Source organism: Bos mutus, chromosome 15 (assembly GCF_027580195.1).
Source record: "Bos mutus isolate GX-2022 chromosome 15, NWIPB_WYAK_1.1, whole genome shotgun sequence".
Lineage (NCBI taxonomy): Eukaryota > Metazoa > Chordata > Mammalia > Artiodactyla > Bovidae > Bos > Bos mutus.
In genome coordinates this window covers 15,704,792-15,729,439 of record NC_091631.1, presented here as the reverse complement: position 1 = coordinate 15,729,439, position 24,648 = coordinate 15,704,792, and the positions used below count along the sequence as shown (strand labels likewise).

Below are 24,648 nucleotides of genomic sequence, written 5' to 3'. Positions count from 1 at the left end.
CAGAATGGATAAACAAGGTCTTACTGTACGGCACAGGGAACCGTATTCAGTATCTACAAACCATAGTGGAGAAGAATATGAAAAAGAATATATATACATACTCACACACAACTGAATCTCTTTGCTGTACACCAGAATCCAACACAGCGTTGTAAATCAACTATTTTTCAGTAAAATAAATTAATAAATAGCTCTTGGATTCATCAGTTGGGAGGCCCCTGGGGACTTTGCGAAAATAGATCCAGGAAAGCAAAGGGGGCAGGAACCAGCTGGATGTCAGAGGGTGAAGAGCATGCAGACTCTAGGGGCTGAGCCTGCTGAAAGGCGATGCTGGTCTCTGCGTTCACCAAGCCTTTGACTTCTTTCCAGTGTCCTGGTGCTGAGCTGCACCTGTTATCAGAGCGCTGTGCGAACCTCAACCGGAGCCACGTGGCGGGCCTCTTCAGGTTATCAAAAATCCTTTCTTAATGAGCAGCTCCCGTCTCTCAATCTCTCATCTCACCGAGTAGGATTCTATCTTCTTCAGTTTAAGGTGGATTCTTTTGCACTTGAGATCACCTTTCCTCTAATTATTAATCATGTAACTACATTATAATGATATGTCTTGTGTAATGACATAGTCTCTGCCTACATTACATCTAGTCTTTATATAATAGTCATTCTTTAATAGTGGATAATAATACTTCTAACACATGAACTCTGGCTCATCTATGGCCCCAGTCTGCGTGCTGTCATAAAATGTCTGAAAATGCCGGAAGCTTCAACTGAATTTTTAGTATATGTATCTTTTTTCTTTTTTTTCTGTAAGAGGTTTTCTGGTCCAAATGATAAACAATAAGAGTTGAAATGTTTTCAAATCTGGGACTGTATATGAGTCCAATACCACGAGGGACAAAACAGCTCTTAGATCACCCTCGGGAGCTTATCGAGCTCCTGTTTGGTCCATCTTTATTTTATAGATGAGGAAACTGAGGCACAGAGGACTTAAGCCATCCCCCTGAGCTTAGGTAGAGTGGAATTAGAATTTAAAGTTTGTGGGCTTTAGGGCTGACCTGAAAGAAACCAGCTCTGAAATGGATCCCTCTTTCAGTTTAATTTGGTTTGTTTTCTGGGCCATCATAAACTACCCTTCACAATGTGGAGAATCCGAACAGGTTCGCCTGCAAGGTTTCAGCCCTTTGTCCTTTCCAAATCTCACAAATCTCTTGCAAAGATGAGTGGCTCCCTCTGAAATCAGCGCTCATTCAGACATGCAGACTGAAGCGGGACTCCAGCCGTAAATACTGCTTCATTCTGGCACTTGCTGGATGTACAAACATCATTTGCTCAAGAAGTCAGCTAATTTCTCCTGATGGAGGGCCTGTCGGCGCGCTGAGCACGGAGGGAGGTACTCACGTGAGCAGATTGTAGAAGCAGGACGGACAGGTTTAATGGATTAAGCTGCTTAAGAAAATTTAAAAAGACGCACCAGTTAATATGTATTCCCCCCTTGCTTGGTGGTAACAGGCTAGCATTTTTGATTTCCCTGGCAGAGTTCCTCTCCTAATCGGAAGTGATAAGCCAGACAGTCGTTCATTTTCTGAGACGTGATGGAAAATTGTGGATGATTGCAGGGAACCAGGGAGCCCTTGACTCCACAGGGAATGGGGGAGGGCAGATCTGGTTTGTGACTTTAGATATTATTTTCTCCTGGGGCAGGGGAGTTGGGAGACCATCTCCATGGGGGATGATGCAGGAAGTCAGAGTCCTAAAATGTGGTGGCAAGAGTTAAATCTCCCCCAGGGACTGGAACCTGAGTTCTCTGGCCAATTCCATCCCTGGCTGACCTCTGAGTCTTAGTGTCTTTGTGTTTGAAAAGGAGGAACTGCCTTTAGTACCTGCCTTGCGGGAATGTTTTTAGACCTTCAGCAGAGGAGCTCTGTGTAAACCCCGGGTATTAGTTTTAAATGCTAGAGAACGTATCTAGGATGGGCAGATGGCAAATGTTCGCCTGCCTCAGGGACTGAGGGTGTGTCCATGGAAGCAAGAATGAGTGGTCAAGAGCTGGAAGGGAACTTGGACGTCATCTGTTACTACTTTATTTTACAGCCAGGGTACCTGAGACCCCAAGAGATGAAGTTTCACCCCCAGATTCCAACGGTGAAATCCCATGTGCCTTTCACCTTTGACCTGTTTCATAACCACGTGGTTTGGAAGGGTTGGCTCATGAATATAGCTTGGCTGCTGTTAAAGAGCCTTAGGAATGATCAGTGGAGGGTTAATTATTTCTTAGGAATAGTGAAACTGAGACTGTCGTGTGTTAGAATACGCGGTCAGCATCGCATTGTGAATTCTTAAAACCTAGTGACTATCTTCAAAGTCTACTGTTCTGGACCTAAGTGACACTGGTCTCAGCCAGCCAACCAGCTCCGCCTGCTCGGTCTGTGTGTCCTTTCTAAGGAGGCGGAGGGAGGAAGGGGGCTCAGCCTTGTCTGAGTTACCACTACGGAACCTGCCCTAGGAGGAGAGGCAGGGCGATGGTGGAGGGAAGGAAGGAGTCACGGGCTAGAACTGTTATTGAACTCTCAGTGTATGCTGCCTACACTATTATATTTACTTTATCTCTCTATTATATATATATATATATATAATGTATTATATATGTGTGTGTGTATGTATGTATTATATCCCTTCCCAGTTGGCTCAGTGGTAAAGAATCTGCTGCCATACAGAAGACTCAGGTTTGATCTGTGGGTTAGGAAGATCCCCAGGAGAATGAAATGGCAACGACTCCAGTATTCTTGCCTGGGAAATCCCATGGACAGAGGATCCTGGTGGGCTACAATCCATGGGGTCGCAAAGAGTCGGACATGATTTAGCAACTACACTAATCCCTCAGCAACCCTGATAGGGAGGTAGGGTCACCCCAGTTTCGTGAGTGGAAAATTCTAGCTCAGAGAGGGTAACTTACCTGTCTGAAGTCACACGGCTAGTTAACAGTGGTAAGAGAATCACACATTTGGCAATGGTGATGGGGCATACCAAATCAAAGCCTTGGCTGCCCCAGCTTAGCCCACGTTTGCTCAGCCTTCTGCAGCCTCATGATGGGGAATGGGGTGGAGTAAGGAGGCAGATGTCATGGACTATTCTGAGAAAGCAAGCTTTCCTGTGGCTTCTTCCCACCCTGACATCTCAGGGAGTTAGTATTTATAAAATATCTGACCTGGCTGACCCTTGTTATTTTTATTTTTGGAATGTCATGCCTTAGTGAGTTGGGTGGGTAAATCTGTCTTGTGAAAAGTGTTTATTTTTTTCCTCTACAATCCGCTTCTGCACTGCAACTGTTGCTGCCTTTCAGAAAATGAAAAGAGTTCGTAACAGACTGAATCTCTCAGATGAAATGTCCTTGCAATTTTTTTCCTCTGTGTGAGCACTTGCCCCCTTTTCTCTCTCCTCCTTTTATAGTTGATGAAGTTTTTGATGCTAGAATACTAGTGATAAACAGTTCCATATGTCTTTCATAGACTTTTCTCAAATATTAGCGTAATATTTGGTCTTTATAATAAATTTTATTAATGAAACATATTTTAAAGGATGGGAAAAGGACCAAGAATAACACAAAGAAAGCCTATGTGCTTTCCACCCAGCTCCATTAAACTCTGATATTTTGTTGTGCTTGCTTCAGACTGCTTGAAAGAAAGAAATCTTACAGTTGAAGTTCATTGAGTACCCTCTGACCCCATTCGACAGAGGGTAACCACTATCCTGAATCTGATATCTTCCTTTCCTGCACATTTTCAAAAATACCTTTACATCTGGATGTGTCTGTTAGAGTACCGTGTTCTTCGATGAAGTAGCATGTACTTCAAGGTATATTCCGCTACTCACTTTTTTCATTAAGCATCAGCTTTCTCAGATTGACCCTTGGTGATTTGCACCACCCCAGTTCATTAAATTCCAGCCTGGGCAATTAGTCCACGGCTTTGAATGGACTGGATTCTACTTCCATTCTCGTTTTGATGACTTTGTTGTGTCTCGCAGTTTTGTATTACAACAGAGCCACCGTGAAGGTTCTGTTGCTCCTGTCCTGTGCATGCTTGGCTCAGGCCTGGAGTAAGTACCGGAAGAGGGTCAGCTGGGTTAAAGCCCTGGTACACCTTCAGCCTCACCGGGCATTGCGAAAAGGCTCTTCTGTACTATTCCACACCTGTAGCTGGGAGTTCACATTGTATGTAACCCATCTTTGTGCCACGTGAGAATATCAGACTTCAAATCTTTGCAAGTCTGGTGAGTGTGAAAGAGAACTCCTTTGTTTCATTTATCATGCTCTGATGACAAATGAGTTTGAGTTTGTCTGAAGCAGCTATTTGAGTTTTCTCATCTGGGAACATAACTGTTCATTTCTATGCTCTGACCAGTTTTCTGTTGGGTGGTCTATGTTTCCATATATAGTCTTATAAGAAAATCCTGAATATGGATCTTTGTGGGTTATATATATGGCAGATACCATTTCCAGTTAGTTGCTTATCTTTTAACTTCGTTTATAGCATCTTTTAATAACCAGATGTTTTCCACTTCAATGCAGTCATATTTATCACTTTTAATGACTTGTGCTCTTTTGACTCTTCTTTTAGAAATCCTTCCTTACCATGTGCTCATCAGGGTATGCTTTGGGGCCTAAATGAAGCTCATTTTGCTTTTCTGGCCTTATTTCTTGGTTTGCTGTGCGACTTTCCATGCTTGCCTTGGGAGTGTCTGTATAGGCTGCACAATGGTTTCTAAGGATTGTAGGCATGGCTGCACCTGTCCTGGGCCAGATGGGGCTGTGCTGACCTTGGAGTTGGAGATAAATTCCCCTCTTCTTGACCCTTTGGCTGTTTCTGAGAGGTGCTGAAGTGTAGAATTGATTGGTCCTCTCTGAAGCCTGGCTTATCTTCAAGCCTGATGAATTGGTTATAAAGTTGTCCCTTCTCTTGTCCTTCGGTTTATCTTCACTGCCTGATTTTTACTTCCTGCTGCTGCTGTCGATTGAAGCTGAAAAGACAAAAGGCACATGAGGCTAGGTTCTCACCCAGGCCTGCCATGCAGGTCACCCTTGGTGAGGACTCAGTGTGTGTGAAAAAAGAGCAAGTGCCCATAGAAGTTCATCCAGAAAGTTCTTTGTTTCTCTTCTTCCCTCGTGGGAGCTCAGGAATGTTTTACAGAACCAATCTCATTACCCATTGCTTTTTGCACAGAAGTATAAATAGATTCGGGTTTCCCAAGTGGTGCCGTGGTTAAGAATCTGCCAATGCAGAAGACACAAGAGACGTGGCTTTGATCCTTGGGTCAAGAAGATCCCTTGGAGTAGGAAATGCAACCTGCTCCAGTATTTTTGCCTGGAAAATTCCATGGACAGAGAAACCTGGCAGGCTGCAGTACATGGGGTTGCAAAGAGTTGGACACTACTGAGCACACATAAATAGGTTCAGGTAGGGTTTAGATAAATTCACAGAACCTGAGCGTGTCAGAACTGGAAGTATCCTTAGGAGTCATCGCTCAGGCAGTCAACAAGCATTTCCTGCATGTCTGCCGGGTGCCTGGCACTTGCTGAGGACGTAGGGCAGCAGAGATCCCTGCCTTTGTGGTGGTGGTGAGGGCAGCCACTAAACCAAAGGAATTGTTTTAGAGTGTTGGAGGTGTGATGACATAGAGAGGAAGACCCTTTGGGTTGAGTGCCTCTTCCATTTTGAAATTTTAGGCAGACCTACTTTCTTGCTTAAGAGTATGCAAACTATGGCCCAGGGGCCCAAACTCAGAATGGTTTTTACCCTTTTAAAGTGGTTGAGAAAACTTAAACATTTGCAGTAGCTTTTAATGATAGGGGATACCAACTTTGAACTTCGGCCATGTGCCCTTCCCCCCCCAGAAGAATTCTGTTCTCTTCATTAGTAGACTTGCGCTACAGAAACATTGCTCTCGATTGTTATGTCAGTATTTTGAATCGCATCGCTAAAAGTTGTGTACAAAACTGTTTTTTCTCCTCTTCTATAAGTACTGGTGTAATATCTTTAATTTGGCCTTCTGTGCCGCACAGCCTAAAATATTTACTGTCTGACCCAAAACACTGGCAGATCCCTGTACTTCAGTCTGATTTCTGGTTTGCAAAATGGGTGTGGAGCCTATTTCAGAGGACTACTGTGAAGATGGAGGAAGAGAGCGGATGTTAGACTTCTGCCAGGTGCTAATGTCAGTAGATGTTAGATTTTCCGGAGTGAGAAGTCAATAATCAACTTCTCAAGGGCTGTTAAAGGGAGCATGTGAGGGTTGGGGACCAGGATGGAGGGTGGAGCTCAGAACTCACCTTTGAGAATCAACCCCACCCCAGGAACAGCATACCCCAGTGTTGCTGTCCAGCCCCTGAGTCATGGACCTTGGGCCTCACAAAGGCCGCATCCTGCCAGCTCTGCAAATCCCCACAATGTTAATGCCACTGGGATATAATTTTCCTCATGAAACGCAATGAAGCATAACTAAAAAATGTAAGTAACAGCTTCGGGCCCTTAATGAGGCTATAAATACAGTATGAAAATAATTTATACAGCTATTTCCTGGTGAAGAGCTGTCCTTTTCTTAGACCTCTTTGCTTTTCTCTTTGCTTGCCTCATTAATACTAGCCATTGGCTTTCTTTGCTCACTCATTTTAAGAAGGAAACAAGGATTTGTCACTTTGTAGTGGCTGCTGCTCTGCATTGCACGAGAGAGGCAAATGGGAATGTAGAGTGAAGCGCAGATGCTGGGCAGACAGCTCAGCTTGCTCACTGTCCAGGTGACTCACTCCATCCATAAATCATTCCTGTGGGAAACTTACACCCCACCTTCCTTCAGGGTCAGTGTAAATATAATATGGTGTATGTGTAAATATGAAAGTGAAAATGTTAGTTGCTCAGTCGTGTCCGACTCTTTGCGATCCAGCGGACTGTAGCCTCCCAGGCTCCTCTGTCCTTGGGATTCTCCAGGCAAGACTACTGGAATGGGTTGCCATTCCCTTCTTCAGGGGATCTTCCCAACCCAGGGATCGAACCCAGGTGTCCTCCGTTGCAGGCAGATTCTTTACAGTCTGAGCCACAAGGGAAGCCCCATGAAATCTGTGTAAAAATGAGATCTATGAATGCCAAGGGTGTCATCCCTGGGCCGAACCCATGAGTCATTTTATAGCTTCTCCCCTATGTCCCTGGGCTGTATCTTCTTTGAACAGGTAGATATGCAGAGATTGGGGTTCTTAGAATGAGCTCTCAGGGCGGGCAGGTTGCTGTGCAGAGTCTTGACACAGCTGGAGACCTGGTCCAGCTTCTGCACGTGGAGGCAGAGGCCCATCCTCACACCAGGCTCGGACGTCCACGTGTGAATCCTCCCACCCTGCTGACAGCTAGGATGCTCCCCAGACAGCTCTAGCGGGAAGCAGTTGGTTTGATGAGAACCAAATGGCTCTGGGCAGTGCTCGAGGCAGATGTGTCTGGTTCCATCCGACACCAGTGCCACCACGAGGAGTGGTCTGGGGTCGAAAGGACCTGCAGGGATTTTTCAGGGCTGCTGAGAAACTAATCCTGGTGGACCTGCTCACTTGGTGCTTTACACGTGCCCATGCATGAGATGTTCATGTGTATTTGAAAGAGCAAGTCAAAGGGAAAGCAGATGGTTGTCTTCAGTGGCCTTGTAACATGATGTGTGTTGGCACCAGGGAATGGGAAGAGGTGTGTTCATTCTCCAGGGAGGTTTTAGGGGAAAGCCGAGTTGAGATCTGCAGGTGGGAACACTAAGTTTGTGTGTGTCTGTACATATACGTGTATATGTCTTGTTTTGTTCTTCACGGAGCCTGCAGACCCGATGGTCAGGAAGCAAAAGCTAAAACCGAAGGTGATTGGACAGATATCTGAAAGTAGGGCCTGTTGATAGTTTGCAGATGCCAAGTCTGTAAGACATCACGATAAGGGGTGACCTTAGAGGGGGAAGATCAACAGAGGGAGGGAGGAGCATATGGAGGGCTCCAACCGGTGCAGGCGAATTCTCGTTTCTCAGCTGAAAAAGTCAGCACTGCTCACTGCCTGTTCCAGAAGGCACAGAATGCAGCAGCTGTCTTGAGTTTTTGCAGCACCCCCTCATCAAATAAAAATTTGTGGGTGCCAGAAATTTTGGAAGAAACAGCAGCAGCAGCTTCTTCTTTTGCCCAGTGGGGGAGGACTTGGGTGTGTTTTTTTTGTTGTTTTCTTGGTGCAGATGGTGTAGTTATTTTAAGTAAGTGATGTGCTGCTGCAGTGAAAATGGGCAACTCTTTTTCATTTTTCAGCTTAATGAAAAAAGAAAAAGGAGAAGGAAAAACCCCAGCTAGCCAACTTCGTGCTAATGCTTGTCTTTTTTGGATTCTAAATGTGTCCCAAGACACTGAGATGGGATAAATATTTCAGCCACTAGAAAGTCCTGCTGTCGGGCTCAAAAGATTTCTAACCTCTTTTAAAGCTGGCAGAGTAGTAATTTACTTATACTCATCCAGACACCCCCATGTCCCTTATTTTTATGTATGTACAGATCCTGCTCACCTTCTAGGGGGACGAGGCAGGGGGTAGATGGAACTTTCCAAGGTACAGTGTGAGGGATGGGGATAAATCAGTAACTAGACATTTGGTTTTCTTCTGAGAATAACCACAGATATTTGTTGAGAACCTACTAAATGTCAGATGCCCAGGACTCAGAGCAAAACAAAGCAGTGCCCTTTGGGGTTGTGCAATCTGGTGGGAAGATAGTACAGATGTGTTGGTGAGCACACATCGGGATGAAGGAGAACACGGGACACTCTCAGAGCTGGAAACGGCGGGGCCGGCTTTAGACGGGGTGTCGGTGAAGGAGTCTCAGAGTCAGTGATGTAAAGTGGAGGACGAATGAGATTAGCCAGATGTAGCCGTTTGCCAGGGCTGCCGTGACAAGGAAACATGGTGAGCGGCTTCAACACCAGGCATTTCTTTACTCATGACTCTGGAGTCCAGAAGTCTGAGATCAAAGTGTGCAGAGTTGGTTTCTTTTGAGGCCTATCTCCTTGGCTTGTAGACAGCTGTCTTCTTCCAGAGTTTTCACATGACCCTCCCTGTGCGTCTGTGTCCTCATCCCTTTTTGTAAGGACACCAGACCGATGGGATTAGGGCCCATGCAAACGGCCTCATTTTAACTTTGTTGTTGTTGTTCTCGCTAAGTCATGTCTGACTCTGTGACCCCATGGACTGCAGCGCCCCAGGCTCCCCTTCATCCACTATCTCCCACAGTTTACTCAAATGCATGTCCACTGAGTCAGTGGTGTTATCTAACCATCTCATCCTCTGCCGCCCCCTTCTCCTTTTGCCTTTAGTCTTTCGCAGCATTTTAACTTAATCACGCTTTTAAAGTCCCTGCCTCCCAACACAGTCACATACTGAGATACAGGGGTTAAGACCTCAGCATGTGAATTCTGGGGGGACAGATTCAACCCGTAATATCAGATGCAAGGTGTGTGGAAGAATCAGGGTCAGTGGACAGCATGAGCAGAGGACCACTGCAGGGAGGACATTTGTGATGGAGGAGATGGAATGAGGTTGTAGAGGTTGGGGTGGGGAGGTGGGGCGGGCACCAGGTTTTATAAATCCTGGCAAGAGTTTTAGATTTATTACAAGGGTACAGAAGAGCCATCAGCAGTGTTTAACATCTTCATCTGCTGTGAGGAGAAAGACCGGGGGTGGGGGGAGTGAGAAGTGAAAGGTTGGTTTAAGCCAGCATTTCTCAAATCGGCTCTCTTCTGCCATTTCAGGCCATGTGGTTCTCTGTTGTGAGGGGCTGCCCTGTGTATTACGGGGGTGCACTCCTGGCCTCTATTCAATAGAAGCCACAACCAACAATGTCTCCAGACACTGCCATCTGTCCCCAGGGGGCAAAAGTGCCCCCTGTTGAGAGCCACTGGTGTAAAGCAGACCCCGGGTCTCGGTGGCTTGGATTGGATGGTGCCAGTCTAGTGAGGCACATTGGATGGGTTTGAGGAAGACTTTTTTTGGTAAACTTTTTATTTTGTAATGGGGTATAGCCGATTAGCCTGGAGAAAGAAATGGCAACCCACTCCAGTTTTCTTGCATGGGAAATCCCATAGACAGAGGAGCCTGGCAAGCTGTACAGTCCCTGGGGCCGCAAAAGAGTCAGACACAACTTTGCAACTAAACAACAACATAACTGCTTAACAATGTTGTGATAGCTTCAGGTAGACAGCAAAGGGACTCAGCCATACATACACATGTGTCCATTCTCTCCCAAACTCCCCTCCCATCCAGGCTGCCACACAACAATGACCAGAGTTCCCTTTGCTATACAGTAAGGTCCTTGTTGGTTTTTCATTTTAAATACAGCAATGTGGACCTATCTATCCCAAACTCCCTAACTATCCCTTTCCTGCATCCTCCCCTCTGGCAACCATAAGTGGTTTGCGTAAGTGGTTTGCGGAAGATTTTTGACGACAGAGTCAGCATGATTCAACCTCTCTCGGCCTCGGCTTGTCCTTTTCCTTTTGTGTTTGTTGATATTGTCACTTCTAAAACACAAGGCTCTGCAGCCCTTGCACGCGTGATGGAGTTGCTGAAATGTGCCCAAGAATGGTTCCTTGGCGTTCTCATACACCGGGGCAGGAGATCCGACGTCCTGCCAGTAAAGCTCTGGGAGCCCTATGGCTGCAAGACCACCTGTGTCTAACCTACGTGGTATTTAGTCTGTATTCCACCGTCTCGTTTATCAAGTCCCCGTGCCTCCAGGCTCTGGATTCTCAGGGAAAGCACTTTGAAATATAATCTACCAATTTTTCTGGCCCTGGAAATCTGTTTATCAGAACAGGATTTCACAGTCCCAGTGACTCTTCCAAGGGGCTTGCCTTCAAGAAGCTAGCTCTGCACTAGGAAGTGTAAGTGATTTCCAAACAAAACAGAATGGCAGCTACGTTCTAAGCCCTGAAGAGTTCCCTGTTTGTGGGGTGTGTGTGGAGGGGGGAGCCCAGAGCAGTTATTAGGAAACAGCTGGATGCGTAGGTCTTCAGGGTTGCGCATCAAGTCTCTGGAGGGGATCCAGCACCTGGCTGTCCTTCAAGGCTTGTTTCCTAGGAGCCCCACTCCGGCATCTCGTGCCTCTGTCTGGAGACGGGCAGCTGGTTTCACAACCATCTCAGGGCTGGTGGTGGCTTTCGCAAGCCCAGTCTTGAGAGGGGTTCTGACATGGAAGGTGGGCTCAATGGACAGAACCCCATGATTCGTGATACCTGGTTTGGGTGTAGAACGGGGAAAAGAGGGGGCACAGTACATTCTCACTTCCAGACCATCAGAGCCGTGTGGTTTTTCATTCCGTACCGTCTGTGCCCTGGACTGAGCCTGTGTGCTCTGGTCTCTGCCATCTTCCTGTGGGCGCGAGGGGCCCTTGTGCTCCATTTCTGCATCTGCCAGCAGACCCTGCAAATGCCACCTCTGTCCTGTGACCTCTCTCTAATGCCTTGAATTTTGACTTTATCTTAAGAACATTGAGGAAACCCTTCAACGGCTTTTTAAAGTCGAGAAGTGTCACGATCGATTTGCTCTTTGGAAAGGTCCCTCTGGCCACAGAGATGGGCTGGAGGGGAGGCAGGGGTCACTTGTGACAGGGGTCCTGGTGAGAGGGTGTGGTGGTTGGGCTGGCGTCATGGCTGTGGCAGTGGAGGCCGGCGTGAACGACTTGGTGCCTGGCCCTCGTAGCGGGTGGCTGAGTGAGGAGGGGACAGGAAGGTTTTTAGGAGCCCAGTGCAGGCTCTTAAGGCAGGATGAGGCCCCTCCCTATAGCTGCTCTTCTAGAATTCTTCGGTGAATTACGAAAGCTCGTTTTCAGTAGGGTGTTCCTGTACATTGTTAAGTCAGTGCAGCAGAGCAGGTGGTCTCTGAGGACTATCCGTGGCACCTGGGCGGATGTGGTACCCCTTGCCTACGGCTGTGTCTTTTCCAATTTGCTGCCCACTTGTTCCAGTTGTAAAGTGTTTTAGTACCACCCCAGTAGTACCATAGCCACACAACAGGGTGACTGCCCATTTCTCCTTGAGGAAGTCAGGGAACACTTCTGAGGTAGAGTAACAAAGAAGTTGTATGCTAACAGGTGTGTTGGGATTTCCCGGGAAACCCCATGGGTCGAAGGGCATTCCAGGTAGAAATCAGGTATGAAAGACGGTGTGCTGTCGGGGGGCCGGCCTGAGAGCTGTGGAAGAGCCTCATGGGCCCTCTCTCCTCCCATTACTCCACAGGAGTCTGGACTTCCTCTTAATGTGGGGCATTAAAATTGTTAGTATACCCTTGTGCCTTTCCAGCCTGGAGGATGGAGCCTGGCTTTCATCTCTGCATCTTTAGAACCTACCTAGTGGATGAATATGGTCATGAAGTTTCAATAAATGCCTATTGTAGATTCAGGAGGGAGTCCTGGTCTTTTTTTTTTTTTAAACAACTCCTTTTCCCCTAAGACTGTTTTATTTCCAATGGCTCATGATCTCCCAGACTTTGATCACAGTGGCTCAGATGGGTCCGATTGATCAGATCGGCTCCCTTGACAGTTGGCCTCCAGGGTCCATTGGTGGATGAATTCAGCTCTCCTTGACCTTCCCTGTTTGCTTTCCAGCCCAAGAGTTGGCCCAGTGGGATAAGGGGCTTGCCATTCTATGACTGTGTTCAGTGGAGTTGAGTCTCAACCTTGAGGCTTGGTGCTAAATCTCTGGGAACTCTTGGCAAGCCTTCCAGGGACTTGGTACTCTTATGGGGCTAGAAGGCCTGCACTCAAGTTTCAGCCTGGCCTTTCCTCCCCGTGTGACCCCAGGCAGTTCGGTTTTGTGGGCTGGGGCTCCTGTTTCCTATCGTGAAATTATTTTCCAGTATTCCTGTCGACTTGGCCGGAGTTCAAAGATTCTGTGATCATAGGGCCGCAGAGTCTGAGACCTGGAAGGAACCTGCAGTTCCCTTTGTTGGAGGTGCTGAGAGTCCCTCGTTCACTTTCTGTCTTGGAAAACTTTCTTTTTAGCCACTGCCGATGACCAGAAGAAAAACGTTTACGTTTTATGACCAGTCTTCGACAAAGCAAGAAGTCTGTGAGCGTCTGTTGTGTGCTCAGCACCAGTGAAGGGCTTTTCTCATGTAGGCCTCACAGAATCCCCGGGGGTGGGGCAGATTATATGTCCATTTCACAGATGAGGAAACTGAGGTCCAGAGAGGCAACGTCACCCACTGGAAGTGCCACATGCACTGCCCGTGTGGAGGAAGAGCTGTGGGGGCCTGGGTCCTTGGCACCTTGGCCGTGCCGTCTCACCGCCGTGTCCCTTTCCTCCCACAGACAGCCAGCTGCTCCCTGGGAACAACTTTACCAACGAGTGCAACATTCCAGGCAACTTCATGTGTGGCAACGGGCGGTGCATCCCCGGCGCCTGGCAGTGCGACGGACTGCCCGACTGCTTCGACAAGAGTGATGAGAAGGAGTGCCGTGAGTGGGCCTGCCCTTTGCTGGGGGTGCGGGCGGGGGTCCGTCCCGGGGTGTCAGTGGGGAGTTCCCCCCGGCCTGTGTGTTGCCAGTCATGGGGCTCAGGCCTCCGGCCGGCTGTCCTGCTCCTCCGCCTGTAACTCACTCTCAGAGCAGCGTGGTCAGTGCAGAAGCAGAGGTCTTGGTGTGGTGGGAGCCACAGCTTTGGGGGAGCAGGGAGCCCTTTCACCAGACTCTCCTCACCCCTATGCTGGGGTCCTCTCACCGCCTTCCCCTCACACATGGGATGCTGAGGCTCCCAGAGGTTGAGCAGCTCCGGTGTCTCCTCACCAGCAAGCAGCCGACCTGGATTTGAACCCAGGGCTGCCTGAACCCGGGGCCCAGGCTGGAAACCACCTTGCACGTCTTACACATTGCGCAGCATTCTTGACGATTAGGTCCATTGCAGCATCACCTCAGGTATCCGCCATGGAGCTGGTACTGACTTTATGGTAATCTGCTTCCAAATGCCCTTTTCTCTGCTGACACCTGGGGCCGCATTTTCAGGTGGCACCACCAGGACCGGGGTCTTTTCTTGTCCTCCCCACCCGTCTCCCTTCTTTAGCCTCTTACCCATTTTGTACCCCAAATCTGCATGAGATTTGGGTCGGTGGTCATCTCCGAGAAAGAAGGCCCCAGGGGTGTGAGTTGAGGGGCCCCCAGAGATTGGTAGCATCCTTCTCCCTGGTCATAGAGCCTTATTTCCCTTCATTGCCAAAGCTGGGCGCTGCAGAGTGAGCTGGGCTGTGGAACGCTGGCTGGCAGGAAGCAGGCTGGGGCCAGTGTGGAGGCCCTGGGCTGTGCGGTGCCCGGGGACCACACAGCTGGACATTGGTTCTTGGCTGTTTCCTGGGCTTTGGGCACCGGGCCACAGGGCCTCTCGCACAGGAGAACTCTGTGTTCTGGCTCTGAATCTGCTGTCTTTCTGGAAGCCAGCTGAGGAAATGAGGAGATGATGATTATCTGAACTTTTCACATAGCTGTTACCAGGATTTGAGGCTCAGCCTGTTGACGTACAGGAAGCAGCCCTGGGTTTGGGGCCCCCTCCGGGGCCAGGCTCCCTCTCCCTCGTGACGTGGCCCCTCTGAGACCGGCCTCTCAGAGATCTTGGTCCCTGATGCCTCCCTCGACTCTTCAGAGGCATTTTGGGAGGGGGTGGCTGAGAGTATGTTTTTTTGTGAGAGGTATTTCATCTCGTCTGTTGCATGTGATTTCTTCTGAATAGACCACTCTACATAATGCATTTTTATTTTTACAGAGTTGTATTAAAAAAAAAGTATGAAGTCTGTTTCGGCTTTTTCTGTTTCTAGCCTGGCTTCAAAACTGCTGGAAGTTGAATGTTTGTAATTTGAGTTTCAAATGAGACAGTATGTGTGAACCCTGTAATCTGTCCAGTTTTGAGCATTATTAAACATTCAGAATGTGAATGATCGTTTTTGGAATACAGTGTGTATTTGAACTCCCATAAATACAGATTGTATTTAGCTGAACTAGGAATATTCAGACCAGGGCAAGTTTGTGACAGGATGCAGGATCAAGAGTTGAGACCTAAGTTTGATTCCCAGCTTTGTCAGTTGCAGCTGTGTGATCTTAATGTTCTCTGTGACATTCTCTGTCCTCTGCCAATCCAGTTCCATGATTTCAGAATTCATGCATAAACGGGAAGAGCTGGTGAAAAGAGAAATAAAAAAGAGAAAAGATGGTGTGGGCAGCTGCTTGGCGAGGTTTGGTTTGGTTTGGAACAGGCTCGCCTTGGCTATTCTCCATTATTTTTTTTCTCCTTGTTTCCTACCCTTCACCCCCAAGTGTAGTAGAGACTTTATTTGCATTTATTTAGTCTTTTGATCAAAACATAATTTAAAGAACCATACACATAAACACAGGCATTCACAAAACCTTTCCTCCATTGCCCCTCTTTTTTTCTTTTAATCTTTAAAGTATAAAAACAGAAGACCACTGGAAAGTTTAGACAACAGAGGGAAGGAAAAGAAGTCCCTTTTCTAAAACAAATTCTCCTTGCAGTTCAGATTCCATGTGTATTCCCTTCCAGTCCAGGACCTGAGGGTGTGAGACCTGGAAAAGGACTTTGTCCAAACCCCAACCCTCCTCCCCACCCCTCTCCCCACCATGCTGTGTGATTTTAGGAGAGCTACCAGAATGGTCTAAAAGTTAGTCACTGGGAGGATTAAATGAGAATTCCTTAATCCTTCTGCTACCTCAATTCCCTCCTCTCAAAATGAGAGTGATCAGCCTTCTAAGTGGTGGTGTTGTTACTTTTTAATGGCTGTGAAGCACGCAGCACCGTGCCTGGGTATAGTCGGTGACTTGTAAACTTTGAGAGTTACTGGTCAGTCTGCACAGGGTACGTTGTTGTCATGGGGCATGTGATTGAGTAACTTGCTTTTGCTACACTTTACTTTAGAGACTTTGGCACCTTCCCACACATGTAGCACCTCTAATTGTTGTTTTATAGGTTACCTACCCTTCCATCCAGTAGATGCTCTGTAATCTAATAATTTCCCTATTGTCAGATGTTTAAGTCTTTTTTGCTTTTTTACTTCTGCTGATCAAACTGTTTAGGGTCCGTTAAGGAACTTATCCATACCCGGAGGACAGAAATACAGATTGGTTTCAGCCAGAGCCGGGATGGCCTGGGCCGAGGTCTCCAGGGTAGGTACCATTTGATCTGTCCTTTCAGGGGCTCCCTAAGAGTGGTCGATTTAGAATCCATGCCACCTTCTTCTGTGTCTTGCTTAGAAGTTACAGGGTTCATTCTCTGATTCTTTGGAACAACCTGGTACTTACAGGGAGGAGAGTGAGGGCAGCTGATGTTCTCACTTGGAAGAAGGGATCGCCTCTAATGCCCTGTGAAATAGCTTTGGCATTTAGAAGAGAATACACTTCATCAGGGAGTAGCCTTGCCCTTTCCAAAGGGTGAGACAAGGGCCCGGAGAAGTGTGTGCTGGAGGGTTACAAGGCAGAGAGCAGTTAATGCTGTATCCACAGCAGAGGAGAGATTTTCGTGAGACAGGAAGAAACTTTTTCATTTAAAGGTAATAGAAAAAACTGGGGGAATGGGGAAGGAGGAAAACAGCATCCCGCGTAGAGTCTGTCCTCTTTCATAGATCACTATTAGCATCTTACAAGTTTGCATTTAGGCTTTTCTCAGTTGTAATCACCAGAGGTATACAATTTATATTTTAATTTTTTCCCAGGTAACATTTTAACATTTTTCTATGTTTTTACAGTGTATTTGTCTATCACTTTAAATGCTTAAACAGTCCATTCATTTGGTATAATATAGTTTCAGTTCAGTTCAGTTCAGTTCAGTCGCTCAGTCCTGTCCGTTATTTACCTGTTATTTGGCATTCACATTGTTTGCAATTTTTCACTTAGAGATAGTGTTCATGGTTGTGAAATGAGGGTTTATATGACTTTCCCCCTATTTTGAGAAATTTTCTTCAGCTTGATTCTCAGAAATGCAATGATTAGGTGAAAGGACAGGAGGTTTTTCTAACTCTTGATCAGAGTGCCCACTTGTTCTGCTAACGGTTTGCACCAGCTTGTTCTCTCACTGGCAACATGTGTGACTTCTGGCTTTATTTTAGTCTTGGCAGCATTGGGAAATATCTTTAAAAAATAGTTTTTCTGGTTCGTTTAATATAGTTGAAAACAGTTACATATTTTCACTTTTTCAAATTATCTAAAGTGGTTGATTGTTTTCCCGTTCCCCTGTTTACTGGTTGTATTTCTGACCTCGTGAAATATTAACGGGCTAGAATAAATTTCCAACTAGGTTGAGTCATTGAATTTTCCACCTAAAGAGTTTTGAGAGTGGAGGCTCATTTGGGGATAGGCTGAGTGTATTTCTGTTCTTAGTTAATGGAATCCCCTAAATGATTGTTTTATCCAGATAACTTTTCCTTGGAATAAAAGGGTATGTTTTAAAAAAACATAAAAGTTCCATGAAAGCCCTGATTATAACAAGAGCAATGGCATGCCATTACTTGAGCTTCCGCTGGGCTGCACTATCCAGGCACTTTATGTTATATTAACATGGATTGTTGGAAGCCTGATGAGAAAGACACTGTTGTTATCTCTGGTGGAGCAGACTGAGCTGTAGAGAGATGATGCAGAACTTGACGGCTGCTCCCAAGAGTAAGTCCTTGTAACCTTTCCCTATCAGAGACCACCAGTGGGTTCATTCAGTCTTTTGTAAATGGATCCATATTATTCTGCTGAACAGGATTGTACTGTATGGTATCACTACTGATCTACTTCTCAAGAAACTTAAGAAACATCAGTAATGTCTTCCTGTGGACAGGCATACCTTGGAGATGGTGTGGTTTCACTTCTAGACCATCTCAGTAAAGCGAGTCACACAAATATTTTAGATTCCCAGTGCATATGAAAGTTGTGTTTATACTATACTGTAGGCTTCCCCAGTGGCTCAGTGGTAAGGAATCCACCTGCAATGCGGGAGACTCAAGAGACACAGGTTCGATCCCTGGGTCAGGAAGATCTCCTTGAGGAGGAAATGGAAACACACTCTAGTATTCTTGCTAGGAAAATCCCATGGAAAGAGGAGCCTAGTGGGCTGAAGTCTATATGGTCATAAAGAGTCGAACACAACTGAGCAACTGAACAGCAGCAGCAGCAGTAGTCTATTAAGTATGCAATAGAATTATGTCTAAAAATAATGTACATATTTTAATTAAAAAATTAAAATTTCTTTAAACTACTAACCATCATCTGAGCCTTCAGCGAGTTGTAATCTTTTTGCTGGTGAAGCATCTTCCCTAGGTTGTTGATGGCTGCTGACTGATCAGGGTTGTGATTGCTGAAGGTTGGGATGGTTGTGGCAATTTCTTAAAATAAGAAACGGTCAAGTTTGCTGCATTGATTGACTCTTTCATGAACAATTTCTCTGTAGTGGCAATGCTGTTGCTAGCATTTTATGTATAGAACCTCTTTTAAAAGTGGAGTCAATCCTATCAAACCCCACTGCTGCTTCTTATCAACTAAGTTTATGTAATGTCCTAAGTCCTTTGTCGTCAGTCAGCAATCTTCACAGCATCTTCACCAAGTATAGATTCCATCTCAAGAAACCACTTTCTTTGCTCATCCATAAGAAGCAACTCCTTACCCATTACAGTTTTATCATAAAATTGCAGCAGTTCAGTTACATCTTTAGGCTCTGCTTCTCATTTCTAGATCTCTTGATATTTCCACCACATCTGCATTTACTTCCTCCACTGAAGTTTTGAACCCCTCAAGGTCATCCGTGAGAGTTGGAATCAACTTCTTCCAAACTCCTGTTAATGTTGATATTTTGACCTTTTCCCATGAATCACGAATACTCTTAATGGAATCTAGACAGGTGAATCCTTCCAGAAGTTTTTCAATTTACTTGTCCCAGATCCATCAGAAGAATCACTGTCTTGGGCAGTTTTAGCCTTATGAAAGATATTTCGTAAAGAACAAGACTCGAAAGTCAAAATGACTCCTTGATCCGTGGGCTGCAGAATGGATGTTAGCAGGCATGAAAACATTAATCTCATTGTTCATCTCCATCAGAGCTCTTGACTCACCACATGTGTTGTCAGTGAGCAGTAATGTTTTGAAAGAAATCTTTATTTCTGAGCAGTAGGTCTCAACAGTTGTTTTAAAATATTTAGTAAACAAAGTGGTCAACAAATGTGCTGTCATCCAGGCTTTGTTGTTTCATTGATAGAGTGCAGATAGAGTAGATTTAAGATTATTCTTAAGGGCCCTAGAATTTTTAATGGCAAATGGTAAACGTAAAGTCATCAGCTCTTTAGCCCCTAACAAGAGAGTTAACCTGTCTGTGAAGCTTTGAAGCCAGGCATTGACTTCTCCTCTGCAGCTATGAAAGTCCTAGATGGCCTCTTCTCATAAATGGTTGTTTTGTCTACACTGAAATTTTATAGTCACCTTTATTCATTATCTGAACTGGATCTTCTGGATAACTTACTGGAGCCTCTACATCAGTACTTACTGTTTCACCTTGCACTTTTGTTATGGAGAGAGCTTCTTTCCTTAAACCTCATGAACCAGCCTCTCCTGGCTTCAAACTTCTGCAGCTTCCTCACCTCTCTCAGCCTTCATGGAATTGAGGAGAGTTAGGATTGGACTCTGGACTGGGCTTTGGCTTAAGGGAATGTTGTGGCTGGTTGGGTCTTCTGTCCAGATCACTACAACTTTCTGCATATCAGCAATAAAGCTGTTTTGCTTTTTTATCATTTGTGTGTTCACTGGAGCAACACTTTTAATTTCCTTCAAAAACTTTTCCACAGTTTGGCTAATTGTTCAGCACCAGAGGCCTAGCTTTTGGTCTTTGTTGAAAGACCGAGTTCCTTCCTCATCGAGTATAATCATCAGTTCTAAGTTTTGTTTAAAGCGGGAGATTTGTGACTCTCCCTTTCACTTGAATACTTCGAGGTCATTATAAGGTTACTATTTAACCTAATTTTAATATTGTGTTTCAGGGAATAGGGAGCCTGAGGGCGAGGGAGAGGGAGAGAGATGGGGGCAAGGCCAGTTGGTCTGTGGAGCAGTCAGAACACACACAACATTTATCAATTGAGTTCACCATCTTACCTGGGCATGGTTCCTGGAGCCCCAAAACAGAGACAGTAGTAACATCGGGGATCCCTGATAACAGATCAACATACTAAACACAATAATAATGAAAATGTTACCCCCGACATGTGACAAAGAGACACAGAGTAAACCACCATGATTGGGAAAACGGCTTGACACGGGGTTCCCACAAACCTTCAATTTGTGAAAAAAGAAACCTCAGTATCTGCAAGGGGCAATAAAGTGAAATGCAATACGGCGAGGTATGCTTGTAAATGATTTCTAAAATGGCAATTAGTCTGTGAATCTCTGAAAGAAGAAACTGTACTTTATTACTGCCCCTTGCCATAATAATAAAGCAGAAATCCAAATTTCGAGAACATACATGTGACTTGAAACCAAGAGGCTTCAGATCTCCTGCCAGCTTTGTGTTGGAGTGCAGCTGCCATTTCTCTGTGTTCTAACCAAGTAGGGGAGAGATCTTGAGATCCGGGTCACAAGGTGGTTCATTTGCTTTTTTTGAAAAATTATATTGATCACTATCTTTGAGGCATGTACAGACTTTTAAAATCTCAGGGCCTGTGTATGCGTGTGTGTGTGTGTGTGTGTGTGTGCAGGGATGGGGATGGGGATAAATTCAAGAATCTTGTCAAATGATAAAATTTAATGAAACTCCAAATCCAGAGATTTAGAAAAGTAGGTCCAAAAATGGAATTTGAGTTTTCTTCGCTTGTAGTGTTCCCAACCATTTCTTGAGCATGACTTTTACTTGGTCGGGTGTGACGGCAGAAACCTAGGAGAAGGGGTTGAGAGGGCAAGTTTGAAATAATGATCACCAAGAAATGTCAAAAGAGAGGAAAGCCCAGTCAGAAATTCTTCCTTTTCTTTTCAGGTCTTTCTCATCATCTGACTCTAGGTGGTGCCACATATAATGTTTTCTATTAAACCTGGTGATCCAGGGCAAGCGGAGATGAGGGGAAAAACCTGGATTCTGAGTCATTCTCCTTGCCAAACTAGCAGAAATTCAGCTGTTTTACCAGGGCTCCTCCTGCTTGGCTCGCATGCAGAATGTCCCGGGAAATCAGGCAGTTTCCATGGGACGGGTACAGCTCGCTCCTTCATCTCTCAGGCTGCTCTGTCTTTTCTTAGAGAAGGGGGTGGTGACAGGTTGTATGCTGTGACCTGGGAGGTAGCCCGATAGTGATGGGGGAGACGCTGGGGAGTAGTGGGATCTAGTCCTCCCCTGCAGCTGTGTAAGAGCAAAGCCGGCGCAACACTGTCGTGGGTTCAGCTGTGTCCCCATCCCCACCCCCAAGTTCATGTGTGGAAGTCCTATAACCCCAGTACCCCAGAATGTGACCTGGCCAGAAAAGAGGACCAAATTTTGCCATTTTCAGAAACATGGATGGACTTGGAGGGCATTATGCTACGTGAACTAACAGAAAGATAAATACTCTATGATATCACTAATATGTGGACTCTAAAAAATACAACAAACTACTGAATGTAACAAAAAAGAAGCAGACTCACAGAAAAAGCTAGTGGTTACCAGTGGGGTGGGGGTGCCACTGCTGCTGCTGCTAAGTCGCTTCAGTCGTGTCCGACTCTGTGCGACCCCAGAGACGGCAGCCCACCAGCCTCCTCTGTCCCTGGGATTCTCCAGGCAAGAACACTGGAGTGAGTTGCCATTTCCTTCTCCAATACATGCATGCATGCTAAGTCGCTTCAGTTGTGTCTGACTCTGTGTGACCCCATAGACCAGGCTCCTCTGTCCACAGGATTCTCTAGGCAAGAATACTGGAGTGGGTTGCCATTTCCTTCTCTGGGAGTTGGGGTGGGGGACGGTAATATAAGGGTGGGGGATTAAATGTACAAATGATTAGGTACAAAATAAGCTACAAGGATATATTGTACAACATGTGGAATATCACCAATATTTTCTAATAACTATAAATGGAGTATAACCTTTAGAAATTGTGAATTGCTATATTGTACACCTGTAACATAATACTGTACATCAACTCTACTTCAATTTAAAAATGTATTAAAAAGGGACTTCCCTGGTGGTCCAGTGTTTAAAAGTCTGCCTCCAGTACAGGGGACGCCAGTCTGATACCTGATCAGGGCGCTAAGATCTCACATGAGGCAGAGTAGCTAAACCCCTGCACCACAACTTCTGCACCCACTCTCTAGAGTCCTCGAGCCGCAACCACTGAAGATGCCTAGAGCCCGAACTCATCAACAAGAGAAGCCACCGCAGTGAGAAGCCTGTGCGCCACAGCCAGAGCAGCCCCCACAAAGCCCATGCACAGCAACGAAGACCCAGTGCAGCCAAAAATTATAAATAAATTTTAAGAAAAAATATATTAAAAAATTTTAAATAGCATGAAGAAACAAAAAGAACATGACCTTATTTGGACATAAGACCTTTATAAAGGTAACCAGATTAAACTGAGGTCATGAGAGTGGGCCATATCCAATATGCCCTTATAAAAAGGTAGAGTTTGAGTACCAAGATCCATACAGAGGGAAGACGATGGAAAGACAGAGAGAGGGTGGCCATTTATAAGCCAAGGAGAGAGGCCCGAAACAACCTTCCCCACAGCCATCGGAAGGAACCAGCCCTCCTGACACTAGGGTGTAACTCATGGCCTCCTGAGCTGGGAGACAACACGTGTCTGTTGTCGAAGCCACCAAGTTCTTGTCCTTTGTTATGACAGTCCTCGCAAACTAAGCCAGCCATCTACCCATCTCTTATTTTTTTAAAAAAAGTGTTACGTAGTGAGTGACAGCTGTCCTACAGCTGAGTAACAGATTGACATTCACAGACATCCTATTCTATTTTTTTTTTTTAACAATGTGAAAGTAAAGATCTTACTATTATAGGTTCAATTATGTTCCTGCCAAAGACATGTCATGGTCCTCACCCCCAGAACCTCTGATTGAGACCTTCTATGCAATTGGGATGATGGGGGTGTAATTAGTTAAGATAAGGTCACACTGGCATCTGGTGGGCTTTTAATCCAATGTGACTCATGTCCTCGTGAGAAGTGCTATGAGGATATGAGGGAAGAAGGCCATGTGACAGCAGAGGCAGAGATGGCGGTGATGCGCTGCAAGAGAAGGAACGCCGAGAATTGACAGCTGCGCCCAGGAGCTAAGAGGAGGCGGGGAGAGAGTCCACCTTGAGTCTCAGGGGGCGCGTGGCCCTGCTGACACCTTGACTGTGGACTTCTGGCCTCCAGAAATGTGAGAGAATAAATTTCCGTTGCTCAGAGTCCCTCAGTGGGTAGTACTCTGTTGTTACCGCCCGAGGCATCTAATACACATCCTTCCCAGGGACGAGTCAAGCCATTTGGGCTGCTGGGGTCCCGCCCAGCCCAGTAGGTGTGGCCTACTGGTGTCAGCCGCCCTGACACTTGCCTGGCCTCTCAGAGCCTCACTCTTCTTTCTGCTGCGGCACACCACCTTGTCACACAGTCGAGGCAACCCTTTTTCCTCCAGGTCATGTAGCTGGCAAGCCATTGTTAAATGCTGAATTTCAAAACCCTTCTGAAGACCTCGATCTTCAGAAAACAGAAGTCTAGAGAATAGTGCTGTGGTTAATTCTCTGTCCCTGAAATGCTTCAGAATGAAAACTTTCGTTCCTCTTTCCTCTCCAGCGCTCATGGTACAGAAGGAATCCAGGACCTGTGTGTGTTAATGTTGCCCCTGTTCTAACTTAGTCATTTTTGTTTGTTTGTGTATTCGTTTAGAAACATCTCAGATCATTTCAGGCATGGCTGCCACTTCACTTGGTTTCTTTCCTCTCAAACGTGAGACCATAAGTCCTATGGTTAAAAGCAGGGGCTTTGGAGGACAGGGTGTCCAGGATGGCTCAGTGGTAAAGAATCTGCCTGCCAATGCAGGAGATCCTGGAGATGTGGGTTCTATCCCTAGATTGGGAAGATCCCCTAGAAGAGGAAATGGCAACCCACTCCAGTATTCTTACCTGGGAAATTCCATGAACAGAGGAGTCTGGCAGCTATAGTCCATGGGATCACAGAGTCCGATGTGACTGAGTACACACACACACACACACACACACATGCGCGTGCACACACACATTAGTGTTTGGCCTCCGTTTATGGCCTCTGAGGCTCTGGGCACCGACTTGCCTTCCGCTATAGCAATTTCCTCATCCGTATAATGTGGATAATAACCCAGGGGTGATAGTTAAAACGTTTAATAGACGGCGTGTCCAGGCCTAATCCAAGTTAGAAATAGAGTGGAGATCAGCACAGCTGACCACAGGGCATTGCTGTCACTCTTAAATGAGCTAACGTAGGTGAGGCTCGGAGCTGGGGTTCCGGGCCCCGGTAACAGGTTCAGTAAGTGCTAATGGACATTATTCCCTCATGAGTGCCAATGACACAATCCTCAAGCCCAAGTCTGCAGTGACATTCCTGGCCCTGCCATGCTAAACGTCCAGCCCATCCCTTGCCCCTCTCCCCTAGAGCTGCCCACCCCGTCTCT

General features: G+C 46.1%; 1 protein-coding gene across 1 annotated transcript in view; it reads left to right on the top strand.

The window, feature by feature from the left end:
* Nucleotides 1-24,648, top strand: part of LDLRAD3 (low density lipoprotein receptor class A domain containing 3) — a 276,165-nt gene that overhangs the window by 68,690 nt on the left and 182,827 nt on the right. The window contains exon 2 of the mRNA XM_070383545.1: nucleotides 13,348-13,494. Within this exon, the coding sequence (XP_070239646.1) occupies nucleotides 13,348-13,494 (147 nt within the window). The remainder of the gene's footprint in view (nucleotides 1-13,347; nucleotides 13,495-24,648) is intronic.